Source organism: Dama dama, chromosome 14 (genome assembly GCF_033118175.1).
Source record: "Dama dama isolate Ldn47 chromosome 14, ASM3311817v1, whole genome shotgun sequence".
Taxonomy (NCBI): Eukaryota; Metazoa; Chordata; class Mammalia; order Artiodactyla; family Cervidae; genus Dama; species Dama dama.
This window is the reverse complement of record NC_083694.1, coordinates 71690521-71715618: the sequence shown is the minus strand read 5'-3', so window position 1 is coordinate 71715618 and position 25098 is coordinate 71690521. Positions and strand designations below refer to the sequence as shown.

Sequence of the window (25098 nt, the reverse complement as noted above, 5' to 3'; positions counted from 1 at the left end):
TCCAGTAGTCATGTATGGATGTGAGAGTTGGACTATAAAGAAAGCAGAGCGCTGAAGAACTGATGTTTTTGAACTGTGTTGTTGGAGAAGACTCTTGAGAGTCCCTTGGACTACAAGGAGATCCAACCAGTCCATCCTAAAGGAGATCGGTCCTGGATGTTCATTGGAAGGACTGATTTTGAAGCTGAAACTCCAATACTTTAGCCACTTGATGCAAAGAGCTGACTCATTGAAAAAGACCCTGATGCTGGGAGGATTGGGGGCAGGAGGAGAAGGGGACGACAGAGGGTGAGGTGGTTGGATGGCATCACTGACTCTATGGACATGAGTTTGAGTAAACTCCGGGAGTTGGTGATGGACAGGGAGGTCTGGCGTGCTGCAGTCCATGGGGTCACAAAGAGTCGGACTCAACTGAGCTACTGAACTGAACTGAACCGAAAGAATATTAAAAAGAGGTAAAACTTACCTAGCAGTATGTGTCAGATGCTAACTTATTCTCAAAACAATCCCATGAGGTGTGTCCTATTGTGTCATTTACATAGATGAGGAAATTGAGCGAGAAAAACAGTAAAAGGCTTTCCCAAGCTCAAATAACAAGTCCATCATGCAACTAGAACTTGAATCCAGGCAGGCAAGCTCTAGAGCCTGGTCTCTGTTTCTCAGTTCTAACTGAACAGTGGTGGAAGCAAAAGCTCAGAAGTGAAAGTGTGATGCATTTTCCAGAGAGAGCAAAGATGCCAGCATGACAGAGTCATGGAGACTTTTTGCTGTGGGCCAATGTGTGTTCACAGGCAATAACTCTTTATTTGACTAAAATTGCAGATTTGGTTAGCACTTTCATTTTTATCATGTCACTTAAGAAATGTCTCCCTCAAAGTACTATAGTATAGAAAAACAACCATATAAAAGTTTTCACTATTATGTGTGCTGTCAAAGAAACAGTAACCTCTTCTTTTTTCTATTTAGTTATTTCTTAAGAGGAAAACCTATTATAGTTTGTAACCTTATTGGAGAGAATGTGTCTTGGAGTGATACGATTCCACACTGTGAAAGTAAGTAAATTTTCACTTTAGAATTTGGATCAAGAACGTTCAAACTTTTTGGCTTCAGAATCTGTTTTTGCTTTTAAATCAGCAATGATCCCAAAGAGCTTTTCTTTATGTGCCTTGAAGTGCTAAGTTGCTTGAGTCGTGTCCCAACTCTGCGATCCTATGGACTGTAGCCCACCCTGGGATTCTCCAGGCAAGAATACTAGAGTGGGTTACCATGCCACCCTTCTTGGGATCTTCCCCACCCAGAGAATGAACCCACATCTCTTATGTCTCCTGTGTTGGCAGATGGGTTCTTACTACTAGTGCCACCTGGGAAACTATTTCTTTGTGTGGTTTATGTCTACTGGTATTCATTTTATTGAAATTAGAATGAAAGTTTTTAAAATAGTTTTTTATTAAATCACTTTTAAGACTTGTATAAAGTCAATACATGTTAATACATACACCATATTTTTATGAGAAAAATTAAAATTTTCCAGAATAGTGGCATTTGTTTTACATTTTTTGCAAATATCTGGCTTAACGGAAGACATCTGGATTCAGTCTGTTTCAAATTCACACAATTTGTAGATTCTGGGAAATTTCACTATACAGCTACAAGGATGACAGTGAAATAAGACAGTATTTTGGTATTATTGTGAACCTCTGATGTAGTGAATGGATATGTTTATAAATTATAAAGCATTTCTTAGCTAGTGGTGGGTTTTACTATTATTTTAAAATTAATTTATTTTTTTATTGAAGGATAATTGCTTTACAGAATTTTGTTGTTTTCTGTAAAACCTCAACATGAATCAGCCATAGGTATGCATACATCCCCTCCCTTTTGGAACTCCCTCCCGTCTCCCGCCCCGACCCACCCCTCTAGGTTGATACAGAGCCGCTGTTTGAGTTTCCTGGGCCATACAGCAAATTCCCATTGGCTATCTATTTTACATATGGTAATGTAAGTTTCCATGTAATCACAAGCATATTTTCTTGCTAAATTTCCATCTCTTATGATGTCTAGAACAAAACTTTGCATGTCCTTATAAATAATATAGGAATTTCATATAGATACTTTAATAGGTATTTAAGGAAGTGAGTTTGGTTCTTAAAAGTTAATTTCTATGTGAGTTAATTTGGGAGAATACATTTTCTCATGGAAACTTTCCTCTCAATGGATAATGGATTCACAGTTAACTTCTAGAAGTCATAAGTTAAAGAGCTTACTGAAGGTAGTGCCCAGGACTTTACTAACACTGTCTTACTCTTTCACCTTTCTTTTGCCTTTGTTTTCTCTTTTTTTCCCCTTTTAAGAGATTTATTGTGGACAACCTCCAAAAATAAAACATGGAAAACACACCAATAGCTACAGAAATATATTTGAATATAATGAATTGATAACTTATAGTTGTGATCTTTCAAATGGACCAGATGAATATTCACTTGTTGGACAGAGCAAGCTTGTTTGTATTGAACCTAACAAATGGAGTAGTGACCCTCCTCTGTGTAAAGGTAATCATATTTCCATTTATCTCCTTTATTTGTAAATACTGTGGAATACTTTGTAAATAGTTTTGTTGTTGTTCAGTCACTTAGCCATGTCCGACTCTTTGCAATCCCATGGACTGCAGGACGCCAGGCTTCTCTGTCCTTCACCATTTCCTGGAGCTTGCTCAAACTCATGTCCATTGAGTTTTACCAATAAATAAATAATTTTGCCAGTAAGTAAAACAATCATGCAAGTTTCCTCCTCTGTTTACATTGACTTCTAATTTAATTTAGGCCAAATTGAATAGAAAATAGTTCTAGTTGTGGGGTTTCCCACTTCTCACCCCAGATGTTATTGACATTCCAGTTTACACATTGTGAACTAATATGTGTGTGCATATAAAAATCAAGACTTTTTGCTTCAAAAACTAAAAAACTCAACACATGCTGCCTTAAATATAAAGTTTTTCCTTATATTGCAAGATGTCTGAATGTTCTGGCTACAAATAATGGTAGTGCAGATTGTTAAAGGCTAGCTCTCTCATTGAAAATAATGACAAACTCTGGACAAAATACATTTTTAAAACAATGTTTAAGGCACTCGAGTGACATGAAGCAAGGAGATGCTAGAGGGGCTTTGACTCTTGGAAGGAAACAGTCACTGAGTACAGGATAATATTTACTCTTTTCAACTCGACATGGAACATTTTCTAAGGGAGGTCATTTCCTAGCACCTTCTAAAGAATTAAAATCATTCTGAATACATTATCTGATCAAAATGGAATAAACATAGAAATTAAAACAGCTAATCTAGAAAATTCTCAAATATTTGAAAATTATGAAAGATACTCATAAATAACCCATAGTTAAAGTAACAAGGAAAGTTAGAACATTCTGAATTGAATAAAAATGAAAAATATGATATATCAAAATAGCAAAATTTGTGTGATACAGCAAAAGCACTGCTTAGAGGGAAATTTATAGCATGAATCTGCGTTACAAAAAAAAAAAGTCTCAAGTCAATAACTGAAGCTTCCACCTTACAAAACTAAAAAAGAAAGAGCAAACAAACTCAAAATAAGGAGACATAAGATAATCATAAATAGAGAAAGATCGATAAAATTGTAAAGAGAAAATAATACAGAAAACCAGTGAAACCCCATAGTTGTTGGAGAAGATTGATAAAATAAATAAAGCTATAACTAGGCTGACAAGAAAGAAAAAAGATATTTAATAAATTGAGAAAGAAAAATATCATATGATATCATTTATATAGAGAATCTAAATAATACAACAAACTAGTATATATAACAAAAAGAAACAGACTCACAGATACAGAGAACAAGCTACTGGTTAATTAGCAGGGAGAGGAAAGAGAGGCAATATAGAGGTAGGGAGCATGACTATAAGATAGGCTACAAGAATGTATTGTATAACATGAAGAACATAGTCACTGTTTTGTAATAACTGTAAATGGAATGTACCCTTTAAAAGCTGTTTAAAAATGAAAAATAAATTTTTACAAAGAATAAAAAAGAGGACATTGCTAATATACAGACAGATATTTAAAGGGATGATTAAAGAATATTATATTGATAGTTGTAATATCACAAATTTATGCTTATAAATTTGACAACAAATGAAATTAACAAATTCCTTTGAAGAAAAATATACCAAAATATCTCCACACAAAGATATAGGTAGCCTGAATAGTCTTATATCTATTAAGGAAGTATAATTTGTACTTAAAAACCTTCCCACAATGAGAACAGAGACCTCCTTGATCTGAGAGATGGCCTTCTTGGGGAATTCTACCTTACACTGCAGGAATAAATAATAGCACCTCTACACAAACTCTTCAAGAAAGATGAGAAACAAGTGCTTCTCAACTCGTTTCATGGGGACTTTACCCTGATACCAAAAGCAGACCAAAAATTTGAAAGAAAATTATAAACAAGATCCTTACTGAATATGGGACTTCTCAACAAAGGGAAATCTGGCACGCCACGGTCCTTGGGGTCACAAAGAGTCGGACACAACTGAACGACTGAACAATGTTGGGAAGAGAGAAATAAAATAGTCCGTATTCACTTACAACGTGATAGTCTCAAAGACTGATGTTTTAGCAAGGTCACAAAGTATAGGATCAACATACAAAAAATGTAGAAAGCCAATAAGCTATAATGATAGTTTCTTCTAAATGGAAAAATGTTGTTTTTCTAAATCTGTTTCCCTGGAATTCAAATGCACAAATGAAGTCTTTTCTTTTTTTTCCCAATTAGCATCTTGCTTTTTATTGCTGGCCTCTTTCTTCCCACTTTGCACTAGTTTTTCTGGTCCTGTGTGAAAGCAGCTTTTTATTAATTCTGGAATTTCTCCACTTTACAGTTGTCAAATGTGAACGACCATTTCTCGAACATGGAATAATGGTGTCAGGAAGTAGAGAAAAATTTTCGTACCAATCAGTGGTGGTGTTTGAATGCCTCCAGGGTTTTTACCTTAATGGCAGCAACCTAGTGTTCTGTGGTGGTAATGATACTTGGGAACCTGAGATGCCAACATGTATTAAAGGTACAAGTGTTGTCTTTTTGCTTTTTCTAATTTTGTCTTTTAGTTTTTAAGACTAATTTAAAAAATTGATAATAATTGATAAGAATAATTGAAAAAAATCTTAGTATTTAACTCTGTCTTGTACCCTTTTCCATTGCAGATGTATGTCAGAATTTACATAGAATTCTATTGTGCTTTGGTATGTTTTTATGGAGTCTTAGCATGTTATGTTAGCAAATAATGCAGGAGTATCTATTTCTGTTGCTCAGTGTTTTTATGTATAAAAATAAATGGGGAACCATCTTTCAAAGTAAACTGGAGCATTAGAATTTTTACCTATTTAAGTCAAGAAAAGAATGAGAGGCATAATTCATATAAATGAAATGAAAGCAGTAATCTCAACTGATTGGCCCTAGATTATTTCTTTTTCAATGGTGATTTCTCTCAATACAAAGCTCACAATTTTGAGCCATTCAGATTTAGTATCTTCTTGCTTATATTTTACAAAAAACTCTTTAAATTCATACGATTTACACTCATTCATCATTTTCAGTAATAAAAATAAGAAGAACATATTTACAGCCATTTAGTTATACTTAGTTATTCTAAAAGTATTTGTTGTGGTCTGCAGATATCAACAAGTGTGTAAGCTTGGGCAAGTTATGTAAACTTTACATAAGTTTACTTCCATGTAAAGGTTTAGTGCTTTCCTCACTGGGTGAAAGGAAAGTTAAAATAGGTCCATTTAAAGCCCTGTAGCACAGTGCCTGGCATTTAGAAAGCTCTTAAAAGGCAGCTTGTATGACTTCCAGCATCACATTTAGAGAATATTTTCCTGATCCAAGATTATGTTTCATTTTCGAGACTGCAGCCGTCTTGATTCTTTTCATAAAACTGGGTAATTTCTGCTGTCACCAGAATAATACCAGTATTTCTACCACCCCCATCATTCCCATCTCATACAATTATTATTTTTCTGTTTCCTGGACATTTTTATTTGGCAACAGAAAGTAAACTTCTTAACAACTGAAAAACAGGAAAAGTCTTTACTTACTGAAATGACGTGGAGGATTTCTGGCAGGGACTATATGTCAGCTGCTCTTCCTAAGACTTAAGAGACTTTGATACAGTGGAAGAAATCGTCTTTCTAATTTCAGGGCTGCTTTCTCTGGCTGCTTCTATTTAGTTGCATCAGAAGCAAGAGATAAGAGGAACACTCAGAAGAGGGTTAGCCTGGGCGGAATGCTCTGAGGGTCCTAGCGGGGCTCTGCTCAGTCAAATAACATCATTTCTGTGGGTTCTAGTTTCCTGTTGTCTGTTGACGCAAACAAATGTCACTTACTGGCTTCTAATTTGTTTCCTATTGTCCAAATATTTTAAAGTACTGAGGGGCATTATTCATGTTAACATGGAAAGTAGAACTCCTTTTTGTAATTCTTGTGAACCTGGTACCCAGTAGCCTCTTTGAGTACTTTGGTGAGTACTTTGAGTACTTTGCTATGAAGTTTTGTGTGGAGAAATATGTTTTTCTGATGGATGAGATATATATATATATATATATATATATATATGTATATGTATATCTCATATATTTATATATAAATATATTTATTTATGTATATGATATATAAATATATATTTTATGTAAATATTTTATTGAAATCTATACTCATTGTCCCATCCATGTTTACTCATATGGTTAGTGAGACTATGTGCTGTGGTGTATACAGTGTTTGTTGAGATATCTTTTTAAAAGTTGACCATAAACATTTCATAAGGAGAAAAAGCAATTCAAGATGGCAAAGTGATTGTCTGAGGAGGCTTTACAAATAGCCAAGAAAAGAAGAGAAGCTAAAGGCAAGGGAGAAAAGGAAAGATCTATCCAACTGAATGCAGAGTTCCAGAGAATAGCAAGGAGAGATAAGAAGGCCTCCTTAAGTGAACAATGCAAAGAGGGAAACAATAGAATGGGAAAGACTAGCGATCTCTTCAAGAATATTGGAGATATCAATGGAACATATTATGCAAGGATGCACACAATAAAAGACACAAATGACGAGGACCTAACAAGCAGAAGAGATAAAGAAGAGGTAGCAAGATTACAGAGAAGAACTGTACAAACGAAGGTCTTAATGACCTGAATCACCACAATCCTGCCGTGACTCACCTAAAGCCAGACGTCCTGGGGTGTGAAGTCAAGTGGGCGTCAAGAAGCATTATATGAACAAACCTAATGGAGGTGATGGAATTCCAACTGAGCTATTTAAAGTACTAAAAGATGACTGTTAAAGTGCTGCCCTCAATATGTCAGCAAATTTGGAAAACTCATCGGTGGCCACTGGCAAAGGTCAGTTTTCATTTCAATCCTAAAGAAAGACGATGCCACAAATGTTCAAACCATCGTACAAGTGTGCTCATTTCACATGCTAGCAAGGTAATGCTCAAAATCCTTCAAGCTAAGCTTCAGCATATGTGAAATGAACACTTCCAGATGTACAAGCTGGGTTTAGAAAAGGCAGACAAACCAGAGATCAAATTGCCAGCATCCATTGGATCATACATAGCAAGGGAATTCTAGAAAAGCATCTACTGGTTCACTGACTATGCTAAAGACTTTGATGTGTGAATCACAACGAACTGTGGAAAATGCTTAAAGAGATAGGAACACCAGACTACCTTACCTGCCTCCTGAGAAACCTGTATGCAGGGCAAGAAGCAACAGTTAGAACTGGACATGGAACAACAGAGTGGTTCAAAATTGGGAAAGGAGTACAACAAGGCTATGTATTGTTGCCCTGCTTATTTAACTTCTATGCAGATCACATCATGCAAAATGCTAGGCTGGATGAATCACAAGCTGGGATCGAGATTGCTGAGAAAAGTATCAACAACTTAAGATATGCAGATGATACCACTCTAATGGCAGAAAGTGAAGAGGAACTAAAGAGCCTCTTGATGAAATTGAAAGAGGAGAGTAAAAAAGCTGGCTTAAAACTCAGCATTCAAAAAACTAAGATCTTGGCATCTGGTCTCACCACTTCGTGGCAAATAGAAGGGGTAAAATTAGAAGCAGTGACAGATTTTATTTTCTTCAGTTCCAAAATCACTGTGGACAGTGACTGCAGCCATGAAATTAAGATGCTTGCTCCTTGAAAGAAAAGCTATGACAAGCCTAGACAGTGTATTAAAAATCAGAGACATCCCTTTGGCCACAAAGATCCATATAGTCAAAGTTATGGTTTTTCCAGTAGCCCTGTACAGATGTAAGAGTTGGATCATAAAGAAAGTTGAATGCTGAAGAATTGATGCTTTTGAATTGTGGTGCTAGGAGGACTCTTGGAGTCCAGGACAGCAAGGAGATCAAACTAGTCCATCCTAAAGGAGATCAGTCCTGAGTATTCATTGGAAGGAATGATGCTGTTGATGCTGAAGCTGATACTCCAATACTTTGGCCACCTGATGCGAAGCTCTGACTCATTGGGAAAGACCCTGATGCTGGGAAAGATTGAAGGCAGGAGGAGAAGGGGACGACAGAGGATGAGATGGTTGGATGGCATCACCGACTCAATGAACATGAATCTGAGCAAACTCCAGGAGACAGTGAAGGACAGGGGGGCCTGGCATGCTGCTGTCTACAGATTGGCAAAGAGTCAAATTTGATCAAAGTAACTGAACAGTAATCAAGGATTTTTAAAACACTGATACAGTTTACTGTGTGAAGAAGAGGTGAATAATTTGTGAGAAAAAGTGTGTGAAAAAACTATAGGAATCTTTCCTCTTTTAATAAAAAATAAACTCTCCTTATAGGATTGTCAGTCATTTTTTATCCTCAGTTAGAGAAAGACTCCAACAAAAGGATCACTAGCATTATATAGTGGTTTTAGTCAGTTCAGTCACTCAGCTGTGTCTGACTCTTTGTGACCCTATAAACCGCAGCATGCCAGGCCTCCCTGTCCATCACCAACACCTGGAGTCCACCCAAACCCATGTCCATTGAGTCGGTGATGCCATCCAACCATCTCATCCTCTGTCGTCCCCTTCTCCTCCTGCCCTCAATCTTTCCCAGCATTGGGGTCTTTTCCAATGAGTCAGCTCTTCACATCAGGTGGCCAAAGTATTGGAGTTTCAGCTTCAGCATCAGTCCTTCCAATGAGCACCCAGGACTGATCTCCTTTAGGATGGACTGGTTGGATCTCCTTGCAGTCCAAGGGACTCTCAAGAGTCTTCTCCAACACCACACTTCAAAAGCATCAATTCTTCTGTGCTCAGCTTTCTTTAGAGTCCAACTCTCACATCCATACATGACTACTAGAAAAACCATAGCCTTGACTAGACGGACCTTTGTTGACAAAGTAATGTCTCTGCTTTTTAATATGCTGTCTAGGTTGGTCATAACTTTCCTCCCAAGGAGTAAACGCCTTTTAATTTTATGGCTGCAGTCACCATCTGCAGTGATTTTGGAGCCCCAAAAATATAAAGTCAGCCACTGTTTCCCCATCTGTTTGCCATGAAGTAATGGGACCAGATGCCCATGATCTTAGTTTTCTGAATGTTGAGCTTTTTTTTCTTTTTTTTTTGTATTAATAGCTTATTCCTTTTTTATTGCCAAATAGTATTTTATAGTTCAGATGTGCCATTTTTTAAAATTAATTTATTTATTTTTTAATTTTTTTTTTATTTTTTCATTTATTTTTACTAGTTGGAGTGAATGTTGAGCTTTAAGCCAACTTTATTACTCTCCTCTTTCACTTTCATCAGGAGGCTCTTTAGTTCTTCTTCACTTCTGCCATAAGGGTGATGTCATCTGCATATCTGAGGTTATTGATATTTCTCCTGGCAGTCTTGATTCCAGCTTGTGCTTACTCCTGCCAAGCATTTCTCATGATGTACTCTGCATATAAGTTAAATAAGCAGGGTGACAATATACAGCCTTGAAGTACTCCTTTTCCTATTTGGAACCAGTCTGTTGTTCCATGTCCAGTTCTAACTGTTGCTTCCTGACCTGCATACAGGTTTCTCAAGAGGCAGCTCAGGTGGTCTGGTATTCCCATCTCCTTCAGAATTTTCCATAGTTTATTGTGAGCCACAGAGTCAAAGGCTTTGGCATAGTCAATAAAGCAGAAATAGATCATTTTCTGGAACTCTCTTGCTTTTTTGATGATACAGCGAAGGTTGGCAATTTGATCTGGTTCCTCTGCCTTTTCTAAAACCAGCTTGAACATCTGGAAGTTCACAGTTCACATATTGCTGAAGCCTGGCTTGGAGAATTTTGAGCATTACTTTACTAGCATGTGAGATGAGTGCAATTGTGCGGTAGTTTGAGCATTCTTTGGCATTGCCTTTCTTTGGGATTGGAATGAAAGCTGACCTTTTCCAGTCCTGTGGCCACTGCTGAGTTTTCCAAATTTGCTGGCATATTGAGTGTGGCACTTTCACAGCATCATCTTTTAGAATTTGAAATAGCTCAACTGGAATTCCATCACCTCCACTAGCTTTGTTCATAGTGGTGCTTCCTAAGGCCCACTTGATTTCACATTCCAGGATGTCTGGCTCTAGGTGAGTGTGAGTGATCACACCATCGTGATTATCTGGGTCATGAAGATCTTTTTCGTACAGTTCTGTGTATTCTGCCACCTCTTCTGAATATCTTCTCCTTCTGTTAGGTACACACCATTTCTGTCCTTTATTGAGCCCATCCTTGCATGAAATGTTCCCTTGGTATCTCTAATTTTCTTGAAGAGATCTCTAGTCTTTCCCATTCTATTGTTTTCCTCTATTTCTTTGCATTGATTGATGAGGAAGGCTTTCTTATCTCTCCTTGCTAGTCTTTGTAACTCTGCATTCAAATGGGTATATCTTTCCTTTTCTCCTTTGCTTTTTGCTTCTCTTCTTTTCACAGCTATTTGTAAGGCCTCCTCAGACAGCCATTTTGCTTTTTTGCATTTCTTTTTCTTGGGGATGGTCTTGATGTACAATGTCACGAACCTCTGTCCATAGTTCATTAGGCACTCTGTCTATCAGATTTAGTCCCTTAAATCTATTTCTCACTTCCACTGTTTAATCATAAGGGATTTGATTTAGGTCATACCTGAATGGTCTAGTGGTTTTCCCTACTTTCTTCAATTTCAGTCTGAATCTGGCAATAAGGAGTTCATGATCTGAGCCACAGTCAGCTCCCAGTCTTGTTTTTGCTGACTGTATAGAGCTTCTCCATCTTTGGCTGCAAAGAATATAATCAGTCTGATTTCAGTGTTGAGCGTCTGGTGATGTCTGTGTAGAGTCTGCTCTTGTGTTGTTGGAAGAGGGTGTTTGCTATGACCAGTGCGTTCTCTTTGTGGAACTCTGTTAGCCTTTGCCCTTCTTCATTCTGTACTCCAAGGCCAAATTTGCCTATTACTCCAGGTGTTTCTTGACTTCCTACTTTTGCATTCCAGTCCCATCTAGTGAAAAGGACATCTTTTTGGGATGTTAGTTCTAGAAAGTCTTGTAGGTTTTCACAGAACCATCCAACTTCAGCTTCTTCAGCACTATTGGTTGGGGCATAGACTTGGATTACCGTGATGTTGAATGGTTTGCCTTGGAAACAAATGGAGATCATTCTGTCGTTTTTGAGATTGCATCCAAGTACTGCATTTCAGACTCTTGTTGACTATGATGGCTACTCCATTTCTTCTAAGGGATTCCTGCCCGCAGTAGTAGATATAATGGTCATCTGAGTTAATGGTGTCAAGTCAGATCTAAATGTGCAATTGTGAACAAATGTCAAAGAAATCCTTAGTGAAAAAGAAGTATGGAATATGGTACTACCTGGATTTTTTTAGATAACACATAAATTTTATGGTTTATTATTAGTTAATTATCTACTAGGATGTTCATTATAAAATACTCAGTTGTAGTGAACTTTCTGTACATATACCCTTATGTACTTGTGCAAATATTTATTTAGGTTAAACCCAGAAAGAGAAGTGCAAAGTTCTGAGTCTATGTTTTTATTTAAAATATAATTTTTAAAGAATAAAAATGAAAATTAAATTCATAATTTTGTATTGATATGTCTGGTGAATGGAGTCAAATTTATTTTTCCAGGTTACAGGCCGACTCATCCAACAAAGACTCCACTTTCACAATATCCAGGTTCAGTAATTCTTTATCCTACTTCTAGTTAAGAGCTTTATAAGGTGCAAAAGTTGCTGTATATGGGTGCAAAATCATATGTTTTATTTTACTTTGCATTTAATTATCAGTGAGACTGAACTTTTTATTGTGTGCATTTATTCATGTTTTTTGTTCATTTTTCTATTAAGTTTCTAAAATATTTTTTATTGTTCATTTGAACTTACAAAATCCTTTAATATGAAGTTTTTTCCGAGGGTTGTTAGTTTATTTTTTTTTAATTTATTTATTTATTTTTGCTTTACTTTCACTAGTCACTAGTTTTATATATGAATATATGTTTTTAAATATTACCAATGTATACAGAATAAAAGGTGAGTTCTTCTTATCTTTCTATAGCCTATTACTATTATCACTCTTAATAGTTTAGGGTGTCTTCCTCATATAAAAGTAAACATTTCCAGATTGATTGGCTTTTTAAAGTATCTTTGAAATTAACTTCTCATTTTGACATCAGTTTCTCATTTAAATACTTTCTTCTCTGCAATTGCCTTCTTGTTTTTTGCCTTAATTTCATTGAGGCTTTCAAATGGCTAAGTCAAAAAATTCTCTTGGTAAATGTCACATTGCACTTGAAACTATGCAGGTTATTTTCAAATATCTTTTGATAATGATTTCTAGCATAATTCCACAATAATAAGAGAATAGACTCTGTATGATTTCAATACTTTTAAACCATGAAATTTTTCACCTTGTTTTATGTCATTGGATATGTTCCAGTGTCTCCTGGTTTATAGTCTATGGGAACTTGAATAGAATTTGTATCCTGCCTTTGTGTGAAAATTATATAAATTTAATTACATTGAACTGGTTCATAGTGCTTTTCAGGTCTACTATATCCTTCTACTTTTCTGTCTAATCATCCTATTAACTTTTGAGATTTTGATATTGAAACTCCAACTAAAAATCTTAATTTATCTACTTAAAAATAGTTATAATATATAGTAGAATTATATGTAACTTTGTTCTGTATTTGCCAAGTCTCCTGAAAATGTGTTATTATGCTTTCATAATTTTAAGAAAAATTTAAAAATTAAAGCTAAAAACAAACAAAAATAGTTTAAGGTGTCTTTGTATCTATTTCTATATATCAAAAGTCTTACATGTGTAGCTACACATTTAATTTGGTGTCTCTTTTTTTCTTAAGAAAAATGACACCATACTGTTCACATTTTTCTGAAACTTGCCTTTTTCTACTTAATGTCTTGTATTGGGATTATAGTTTGAGTTATTCTTATCCTTTTAAATGATGACTTTCATATGCACCATTATATTTTATTTAACTCTTCTCCTATCAGAGGCCATTTATGTGTGCAAAAGTTGTATATTAATAGGTAACTGGATGTATGGATCTTTTGTCTGATGGCTATGAGTGTTGTGTCTTTCTTATAAAAGCTTCAGGATTTCCCCATGCCAAAATTATATAAACATATCAATCATGCATACTGATTGCATTCTTTGGTACATCTGAAATTTATTATGATATGGAATGAGATTGGATCCTTCTTCACTTCACCCAACCCCCATCCAATGGCAAAGTGACACCATTTGTTGAATAACTTGTCTTTTCTCCCAAGTGTTTTGAGATCAACTTTTATTTAATTTTTCATACCACTTCAGCCAATTGAGTAGCATTAAATGTATTCACATTGTTGAACAACCATCACTACTATCTCTAAAGCTTTTCACCACTTGAAAGTAAACTTTATGCCCATTATGAGCAGTAATGCTTCTTTCTCCACCATCATCCCACCTTCAGTAGCCTCTATTCTGCTTTCTGTATCTGTGAGTTTAACTTACCTAGATACCTCATTTAATTAGAATTTTGCATGTGTCTTTTTGTGTCTGGGTTAATTCTCTTAGCATAATGTCTTCAAAGCTCATCCACCTTATATCCAAACTTTATTCCTTTTATGGCTGAAAATATTCCAGTGTTTGTATATACCACATTTTATTTGTAATTTCATCTGTCAATAGATACCGGGTTGTTTTTACCTTTTTACAATTCTAAATGATGCCTCTCAGAATATTGGCATCTAAGTATCTGTTTGGAGTCCCTGTTTTGAATTTTTGGGGGTGGGTATATACCATGGAGTGGAATTATTGGGTTATATGTTAATTCTTGTTTATTTTTCAGAGGAACTGAAAATACGGTCCTCCGTTTAAAAAAAAAAAAAGTTTTAAATTGGCTGCGCCATTTTCATTCCCACCAGTGAAAAGTTTCTAATTTCTTGCCCTCTTTTCCAATACATGTTAATTTCTGGTTTTTATAATAACCGGGATTATCTATGTTAGTTAACAGGTGTGATGTAGTATCTCATTACTTTTATTTGCATTTCCCTAATGATTAGCAATATGAGCAGCTTTTCATGTGCTACTTGGCCATTTATATATCTTCTTTGGATAAATGTCTATTCATGTCTCTTGCCTATTTGTAAAATGGTTTTTTGTTGGTGTTGTTGTTGGGTTTTAGAAGTGTATGATGTATTTTGGATATTAATCCCTTATCATGTTTATTATTTGCAGATGTTTCTGCTCATTCTGTGAGTTGCTTTTCACTCTATTAATAGTGCCCTTTGATACACAAAAGTTCTTAGTTTTGATAGAGTCTGATGTATCTGTTTTTCTCTTTGTTACATGTGCTTTTGATGTCACATCTAAGAAATCGTTTCCAGTTCAATATTATAAAATTGTCCTCTTTATTTTCTTCTAAGCGTTTTACAGTTCTATGTCTTTTGTTTTTTGATTCATTTTTAATTACTTTTTGTATATGGTATAACATAGATGTCAAATTTCATTCTTTGCATATGGATATCCAGCTTTCTGAAAATCGTTTGTTGAAAAAAGCTACCCTTTCCCCTTTGAATGCTCTTAGCACCCTTGTGAACAATCACTTGACCACCATATAAGCAAGGGTTTATTTCTGGGCCCTCTATTCTATACCATTGGTCTGTATGTCTGTATTTATGCCAGTATTGTCCTGACTATTGTAGCTTTTTAGTAAGTTTTGAAATCTTCTTCATTTATTTAAATCTTCTTCACGTCCTTTCAGCATTTTTTAAATAGTTTTCAATGTACAAGTCTTTTATCTTCTTGGTTGAACTTATTTGAGTATTTTATTATTTTTTATGCCATTGTGAGTTGAATTGTTTGCTCCCTTCCCTTTTCGGATTGTTCATTGTTAGTGTATAGAAACACAGCTGTGTTTTGTGTGTTGATTTTGGATCCTTCAGCTTTGCAGAGTTAATGTACTAGTTCTAGCGCTGTGTGCATTTGTGTGAATGTATGTGTGATCTTTAGAGAGCTTTCTATGTGAAAGATTGTGTCATCGATAAACCGATCATTTTATTTTTTCCTTCCCATCTGGATATTTTTAATTTCTTTTTTGCATAATAACTGTGACCCAAACTTCCAATATTATGTTGACTTGAAGTGGCACAAGCAGGAATTCTGTCTTGTTCTTGACCTGAAAATAAGGTTTTAGTTGTTCAACATTGAGTATGATGTTAGTTAGCTATGAGTATTGTATAAATGACCAGTATTATGTTGAGGAGTCTACTCCAGAGCAATTTCTAAATCACTTTTAAGCCCTCCTTTATCTAGAATCACATTGAATTCAAGGCTGATTTTAAGAGTATGCTGATGATAAATTTGCTTGCTGTACATAGAGTTAGTCACAGGGCTATCAACAGACCAGAAGAATAATGCTAATGGCATTGAATATAATAATATAATATAAAGTAAAATAAAAGTTTATAATATTTAATGATGCAACTTTAAATGAGAAACATTAATATAATTTATAAGGAAAATTAAATTATAATTATGAATTATGAAAAGGTGCAAAACCAACAGCAATGAATTTATAGATCTTTAAGGTTTATTTAGTCTTCCTTTTAACTTACTTCCAATTTTTTTCCCCTAGGATATCCCAATCCCGTTGAAGAAATACCATCACTTGAAGACTTTGAGGATTTAGGTATTATTTTGATTATTAATAACCTGCATTATGAAACTTAGATTTCTATATGGAAACATCATGGTTCAATCTTGGTAGGTAGGGAAGAAGCAATGTGTCACAAATAGTAATAATTGACATTTACAATTATTTTATTAATGCAGATACCATGACAAATGTTAAGTGGTGGTATATATAGACACTTGTAGGTAATTTTCTCTAATCTGGTGAATTCCAATAGTCTTGATGTGCTTGTGTGCTAAATCACTAAGTCATGTCCAATTCATTGTGACCCCATGGACTGTAAGCCTACCAGAATGCTGGAGTGGGTTGCCATTTCCTCCTCCAGGGGATCTTCCCAGCCCAGGGATTGAACCTTATCTCTTGCATATCCTGCATTGGCAGACAGATTCTTTACCACTGAGCCACTTAGGAAGCCCCTAATAAGCTGTACTCAGTAACCTGGTCTGGAAGCTATAGCACAGCACAATGAATAGGGAGGCTCCTGTTAAGAGTGTAACAAGATGGATCCTGTACCTGGAATCTATTTAAAAGGGTTCTGTGATCAAAATGACTTGGATGCACTCAGCAGTCATGCTCAAACTAGATTGATAAACATTTTTGCTGTAGTTGTTAGATGATCTGATCAAAATTAAAGTATAGCTGCTATCTGGGATCCATATGTGTTCCATATCTTCAAAACTTTTAAAATTGTTTCTCAGATGCAGGAATCATTGCTCTGGCTATTCTTACTGCAAGTAAGTATCTCATATTTTAATACCACTTAAATAATGATGTAATATGAAGATGAGATGTGCATTATTTTTTCAATGATTTTCGGTTACTATAGTTTTGCAGTACAACAGTCTACTAATACCTGATCTTTTCTATGATATACTGCCTTATGTTGGTGATTGTATGTTGTTTTATATTCTACATGTCCTCTTAGTAACAAACCCTAAATAATACATGTTTTTCCAATTGGTCATGGAAATGACTGTGACCTTTGGTTCTGTGAGTATACTTCCCAAATATGCTTTGGATAATTTTCTAAATTAAGTAAGGGCTCTAACTTACTGTGGACTGTTCAAGTGATTCCAGGGGGCTGGATTTAGATACTGAAGAATCAAGATGGAATGTAAATGTACATGGGCTTAAATAAAGTAATATTTTCTGATCTTAGAAAATGGTCAGAAATAAACATAACTAACATTGATTTCTTCTGCTTGGTTTGGAATCTTGGTAGTTAGTTTTTCAGTATCCTATGTCATTTGTTTCCTGTTTTCTTGTAGTTGTTGCTGTTATAGTAGTTTGTACGTGCCTGTACAGATGTCTTTTCAGTGGGAAGAAGGAAGAGAAGGACATGAAAGAGAAGGCGAAGGAAATAAAAGAGAAGGAAGAGAGGGAAATGAGAGAGAAGGAGGAGAGGAAGGAGAAGGAGAGGAAGGAGAAGGAGGAGAAGAAAGAGAAGGAGAGGAAGGAGAAAGAAAAGGAGATGAAGGAGAAGAAGGAAAAGGAGATGAAGGAGAAAGAGAAGGAGAAGAAGGAGAAGGAAAAGGAGAAGAAGGAGAAAGACAAGAAGCAGAAAGAGGAGAAGCAGATGAAAGGGTAAATCAAAACACATTTCCTCTAACTTATTCTAGCCTTTTTACTTTTGACATATTTTTGTGCAGTTTTGTTTGTCTTCTGTATTGCATGCTATATATTTTTTTGAATGTGCCTGCATGAGTACACTGTCTGAATTTCATTTCATTATTAGAAATGTTTTTAGCTGCTTTTAATATCACTGCAACAGGAGGAATTTGTGCAGAATTTTTTCAGCTACTATGTAAGAAAAATTTCTGTGGAGTTTGAGGTATAAGTTCTACAGCAAATCATGCATGGTTATGGGGTTTTCCCCACCCAAGGTATATCTTCCTCATCCCTAGATTGGACTAGTGGCCCAGATGAACTTTTAAGTGGTTCACTGTGAAGACTTTGGCATTTATAGTCACTAGAATTTTTATGATGAAGATCTCCATTTGTCTGTGTAACGTAGGTCAGTGTAAGAAGCTGTGTAGCTAAAAACTGATTTCATTTAAAGTTATTTATATGTTATACTGAAGAATTAAAAGCAGCATTATTTGATTTCCCCTTTATGTTTTCTTAATTTGCTAAGTGGCAGTGAAACTGATGGGGTTAAAATTACTGAAAGGAGTAGGATTTACAAGGCATCTCATTAGCTTTCTCTTGATCTATAAAAATGAAAAAAGTCTGCTAGAGGTACTGAGAATTTTAAAAGTGCACAAATTCATATTGTTTAAGGAAAATAGAGGTTTTAAACATAAAACTTAAATTTTAAGGAAATAATTCACAGTTTAATGAAATATTAGGAATAAGTCATGGCTAATAAACCTGATTAACATAGGCATAAAAAATCCTTAACAGAATTCAACAAACATTAAATGGATCACACACTGTGATCAAGTAGAATTTGTAGCAGTGATGCAAGGATGGTTCACATCTGCAAAATAATCAATGTGCTACACCACATTAACAAAATATAGAATAAAAGTTATACAATCTTACCAATCAGTTCAGTCCAGTGGATTAGTCGTGTCCGACTCTTTGCGACCCCATGAACCACAGCAGCCAGGCTTCCTTGTCTATCACCAACTCCCGGAGTCCACCTAAACTCATGTCCATTGAGTTGGTGATGCCATCCAACCATCTCATCCTCTGTCGTCCCCTTCTCCTCCTGCCCTCAATCTTTCCCAGCATCGGGGTCTTTTCCAATGAGTCAGCTGTTCGCATCAGGTGGCCAAAGTATTGGAGTTTCAGCTTCAGCATCAGTCCTTCCAATGAACACCCAGGACTGATCTCTTTAGGATGGACTGATTGGATCTCCTTGCAGTCCAAGGGACTCTCAAGAATCTTCTCCAACACCACACTTCAAAAGCATCAATTCTTCTGCGCTCAGCTTTCTTTAGAGTCCAACTCTCACATCCATACATGACCACTGGAAAAACCATAGCCTTGACTAGACGGATCTTTGTTGACAGAGTAATGTCTCTGCTTTTTAATATGCTGTCTAGGTTGGTCATAACTTTCCTTCCAAGGACCAAGTGTCTTTTAATTTCATGGCTGCAATCACCATCTGCAGTGATTTTGGAGCCCCCAAAACTAAAATCTGCCACTGTTTCCCCATCTATTTGCCATGAAGTGATAGGACCAGATGCCCATGACCTTAGTTCTCTGAATGTTGAGCTTTAAACCAACTTTATTACTCTCCTCTTTCACTTTCATCAAGAGGCTCTTCAGTTCTTCTTCACTTTCTGCCATAAGGGTGGTGTCATCTGCATATCTGAGGTTATTGATATTTCTCCTGGCAATCTTGATTCCAGTGTGTGCTTCTTCCAGCCCAGCGTTTCTCATGATGTACTCTGCATATAAGTTAAATAAGCAGGGTGACAATATACAGCCTTGAAGTACTCCTTTTCCTATTTGGAACCAGTCTGTTGTTCCATGTCCAGTTCTAACTGTTGCTTCCTGACCTGCATACAGGTTTCTCAAGAGGCAGCTCAGGTGGTCTGGTATTCCCATCTCCTTCAGAATTTTCCATAGTTTATTGTGATCCACAGTCAAAGGCTTTGGCATAGTCAATAAAGCAGAAATAGATCATTTTCTGGAACTCTCTTGCTTTTTTGATGATACAGTGAAGGTTGGCAATTTTATCTGGTTCCTCTGCCTTTTCTGAAACCAGCTTGAACATCTGGAAGTTCACAGTTCACATATTGCTGAAGCCTGGCTTGGAGAATTTTGAGCATTACTTTACTAGCATGTGAGATGAGTGCAATTGTGCGGTAGTTTGAGCATTTTTTGGCATTGCCTTTCTTTGGGATTGGAATGAAAGCGGACCTTTTCCAGTCCTGTGGCCACTGCTGAGTTTTCCAAATTTGCTGGCATATTGAGTGTGGCACTTTCACAGCATCATCTTTTAGAATTTGAAATAGCTCAACTGGAATTCCATCACCTCCACTAGCTTTGTTCGTAGTGATGCTTCCTAAGGCCCACTTGATTTCACATTCCAGGATGTCTGACTCTAGGTGAGTGATCACACCAGTGTGATTATCTGGGTCATGAAGATCTTTTTCGTACAGTTCTTCTGTGTCTTCTTGCCACCTCTTCTGAATATCTTCTCCTTCTGTTAGGGCCATACCATTTCTGACCTTTATTGAGCCCATCTTTGCATGAAATGTCCCCTTGGTATCTCTAATTTTCTTGAAGAGATCTCTAGTCTTTCCCATTCTATTGTTTTCCTCTATTTCTTTGCATTGATTGATGAGGAAGGCTTTCTTATCTCTCCTTGCTATTCTTTGTAACTCTGCATTCAAATGGGCATATCTTTCCTTTTCTCCTTTGCTTTTTGCTTCTCTTCTTTTCACAGCTATTTGTAAGGCCTCCTCAGACAGCCATTTTGCTCTTTTGCATTTCTTTTTCTTGGGGATGGTCTTGATGTACAATGTCACGAACCTCTGTCCATAGTTCATTAGGCACTCTGTCTATCAGATTTAGTCCCTTAAATCTATTTCTCACTTCCACTGTTTAATCATAAGGGATTTGATTTAGGTCATACCTGAATGGTCTAGTGGTTTTCCACACTTTCTTCAGTTTCAGTCTGAATTTGGTAATAAGGAGTTCATGATCTGAGCCACAGTCAACTCCTGGTCTTATTTTTGCTGACTGTATAGAGCTTCTCCATCTTTGGCTGCAAAGAATATAATCAATCGGATTTCAGTGTTGGCCATCTGGTGATGTCCATGTGTAGAGTCTTCTCTTGTGTTATAGGAAGAGGTGTTTGTTATGACCAGTGCGTTTTCTTGGCAGAACTCTGTCAGCCTTTGCCCTGCTTCATTCTGTACTCCCAAGGCCAAATTTGCCTGTTACTCCAGGTGTTTCTTGACTTCCTACTTTTGCATTCCAATCCCCTATAATGAAAAGGACATCTTTTTGGGGTGTTAGTTCTAGAAGGGCTTGTAGTTCTTCATAGACCCATTGAACTTCAGCTTCTTCAGTGTTACTGGTAGGGGCATAGACTTGGATTACTGTGATATTGAATGGTTTGCCTTGGAAACGAACAGAGATCTTTCTGTCATTTTTGAGACAGCATCCAAGTACTGCGTTTTGGACTCTTTTGTTGACTATGAAGGCTACTCCATTTTTCTAGGGGATTCCTGCCCACAGTAGTAGATATAATGGTCATCTGAGTTAAATTCACCCATTCCAGTCCATTTTAGTTCACTGATTCCTAGAATGTCGATGTTCACTCTTGCCATCTCCTGTTTGACCACTTCCAATTTACCTTGATTCATGGACCTAACATTCCAGGTTCCTATGCAATATTTCTCTTTATAGCATCAGACGTTGCTTCTATCACCAGTCACATCCACAACTGGGTGTTGTTTTTGCTTTGGCTCTATCCCTTCATTCTTTCTGGCATTATTTCTCCACTGATCTCCAATAGCATATTGGGCACCTACTGACCTGGGGAGTTCATCTTTCAGTGTCCTGTCTTTTTGCCTTTTCACACTGTTCATGAGGTTCTCAAGGCAAGAATACTGAAGTGTTTTGCCACTGCCTTCTCCAGTGGGCCACATTCTGTCAGACCTGTCCACCATGACCATCTTGGGTGGCCCCACACAGCATGGCTTAGTTTCATTGAGTTAGACAAGGCTGTGGTCCATGTGTCAGATTGGCTAGTTTTCTGTGATTGTGGTTTCAATCTGTCTACCCTCTGATGCCCTCTCTCAGCACCTACCGTTTTCCTTGGGTTTCTCTTACCTTGGACATGTGATATCTCTTCATGGCTGCTCCAGCAAAGGGCAGCGCTGCTCCCTACAACAGATGCATAAAAAGCATTTGACAAAATTTAGCATCCATTTATGATAAAAACTCTGAGTTAAGTGGGTACAAAAGGTACATACCTGAATATAATAAAGGCCATAATGACAGGTTCACAGCTAATATCATAATCAGTAGTTAAAAGCTTAAAACTTTTACTCTAATATCAGGAACAAGACAAACCATTTTATTCAACATCAACATTGCCATTTTATTCAACATAGAATTGGAACACCAAGCCACAGAAATCAGAGAAGAAAAAAACATCATACAAATTCAAAAGGAAAAAGTGAAACTGTCACTATTTGCAGGAGACATGATATTATATATAGAAAACCTTAAAAGCCAGGGATCTTTTAGAACTAATAAACAAATTCAGTAAAGTTACAAAATACAAAATTAACACACAAATATCTGTTGCATCTCTTACTTTAACAACAAACTATCAGAAAGAGAAATTAATCAAACAGTCTCATTTACAATAACATCAAAACAAAAAAAAGTACCTGTATTTAACCAAGGAGCTGGAAGACCTGTATACAGAAAATTATGTCATTAATTAAAGAAATTGAAGAAGATAAATAAATGGAAAGATATTTCATGTTCTTGGATCAGAAGAATTAACACTGTTAACATGTTCAGACTAACCAAAGCAATCTATAGATTTAGTGTAATCCCTATCAAAATTCCAATGGCATTTTTCACAGAAATAGAGCAAACAATCCTAAAAATTTCATATAAGCCAAAGGACCACAAATGGTCAAAGCAATCTTAAGGAAAAAAAAAAAGCAGCTGGAGACCATGCTCCATGGTTTCAAACTGTATTATAATGCTCTAGAAATCTTATTTTTTTAGCTCATTATATTCAATTTAATTACCTCTGAAATACATAGAGACATTTTACATATTTCCTTTGGTTCACATTTCTAAGAAACAAAGTGATGGAAGAGATGTTTAAAAGCTACAGGTGCTGGAGGGCAAGGACTAAGTGAAGCCCTGACAAGTAGACAGAGTTTCCCCAGATTAATTCAGAAGCTCAGAGAGAACAGCATTCTCTGCACATGCGTATGCAGTGTTAGCCTAAAAGCAGTCACATAGATCAATGGGACAGAATAGAGAGCCCTGAAATAAACCCACACTCATATGGTCCATTATGGTGTCAGGAAAACTGAACAGCTATATGCAAAAGAATAAAACTGGACTATCATCTTACACCATCCAGGAAAGTTAACTCAAAATAGATTCAAGACTTGATCATAAGACCTAAACTCATAAAACTCTTAGAAGAAAATGTAAGCAGAAGCTCATTGATATCCATCTCAGCAATGATATTTTTTAAATTTGACACCAATAGCAAAGGCAATAAAATAAAAATAAACAAGGGGACTACATCAAACTGGGCTTCCCTGGTGGCTCAGACAGTGAAGTGTCTGCCTGCAATGCGGGAGACCCGGGTTTGATCCCTGGGGTGGGAAGGTCCCCTGGAGAAGGAAGTGGCAACCCACTCTAGTACAAAATCCCATGGATAGAGGAGCCTGGTAGGCTACAGTCCATGTGGTTGCAAGAAGCTGGACACGACTGAGTGACTTCACTTCACATCAAACTAAAAAAACTTCTGTACAGCAAAGGAAATCATCAACAAAATGAAAGGGCAATCTACTGAATGAAAGAAAATAATTGCAAAAAATATATATTTCCAAAATACATGAAGAACTCACACCACTCAGTAATAAAACATCAAACAATGTGATTTAAAATGGGAATAGGATCTGAATGGACATTTTCCAAAGAAAAGATATAGATCACCAATAGTTACATGAAAAGATGCTCAACATTACTAATCATCAGGGAAATGCCAATCAAAACCCCAAATGTTATATCATCTCATAATCAAGGTTCCTCAAAATATAAAAAATACAACTACCATACAATGCAGCAGTTCCACTCTGGGTATTTATCCAAAGGAAATGAAAACACTAACTTGAAAAGATATCTGTACCCCAATATTCATTGCAGCATTATTCATTAGCCTAGATACAGAAACAATGTAAGCGTCTATTGATGGATGAATGGATAAAGAAAATGTGAGAGATAGGTAGATAGATAGATAATAGAATATTATTAAGCCACAACAAAGAATGGAATCTTGCCATTTGCAGCAATATGGATGGACATGGACCTTGAGGGCATTTTTCTAAGTGAAATAAATCAGATAAAGAAAGACAAATATTGTATGACCTCACTTATATGTGGAATTTTTCAAAAAAGAAAGAAAGAAAGAAAAAAAAAAAAAAAAGCTCATACATGGAGAAAACAGGTAGGGCCAGAGGCAGGAGCTGGGGGTTTGGCAAATTAGGTGAAAGAAGTCAAAAGTTACAAACTTCCAGTTATAAGTCATGGGGATGTAATGTACTGCACGGTGACTCTAGTAATACTGTATTGCATATTGAAAGTTCTAAAGAGAGTATAAAAGGTTCTTATCACAAGAAAAAAATAGTCTGTACATATGTATGGTGTTGGATATCTACAAGACACTGTAATGTTCATTTTGTGGTATTATATATATATATATAATATATTATATTATATATATATATAATAAGTACACCTAAAGCTAAGACAGTGCTATCTCTCAATTTTAAGAAAAAGCCCATATTTTACAACATAATATCTAAATTATCTTTGTAAAGAAAACAAAAAAATGCCACACTAAAATTGTAAAATATATTGGAAAGATATTATATCTGTAACCAGTGAAACATAATTAATCATACATGCAGTAGCATAATTTAAGAAAAAAATATTTTCAAAAAGTAGTGTGGGAAGGGTAATTAATAATTGTTTTTGCTAAAATATAAGGTATGGCTGACTGTTCATTACAAGGTGATTAGAGGTGCAGTCGAAAATCCACACATAGTTTTACCTTTATTCTCCCACATCCACTGCCAGTCCGTGGCTCTGCATTTACAATTCGACCAGCTGCAGATGCCGCCGTCCTATAGTCCGCTTCTA

At 36.1% G+C, this 25098-nt stretch overlaps 1 protein-coding gene across 1 annotated transcript in view; it reads left to right on the top strand.

Moving 5' to 3' along the window:
- Positions 1-25098, top strand: part of LOC133069692 (membrane cofactor protein-like) — a 54792-nt gene that overhangs the window by 19540 nt on the left and 10154 nt on the right. Inside the window, exons 4-10 of the mRNA XM_061161283.1 lie at positions 967-1052; positions 2352-2549; positions 4914-5096; positions 12162-12209; positions 16174-16227; positions 16929-16964; positions 17499-17814. Coding sequence (XP_061017266.1) covers positions 967-1052; positions 2352-2549; positions 4914-5096; positions 12162-12209; positions 16174-16227; positions 16929-16964; positions 17499-17814 — 921 coding nt within the window. The remainder of the gene's footprint in view (positions 1-966; positions 1053-2351; positions 2550-4913; positions 5097-12161; positions 12210-16173; positions 16228-16928; positions 16965-17498; positions 17815-25098) is intronic.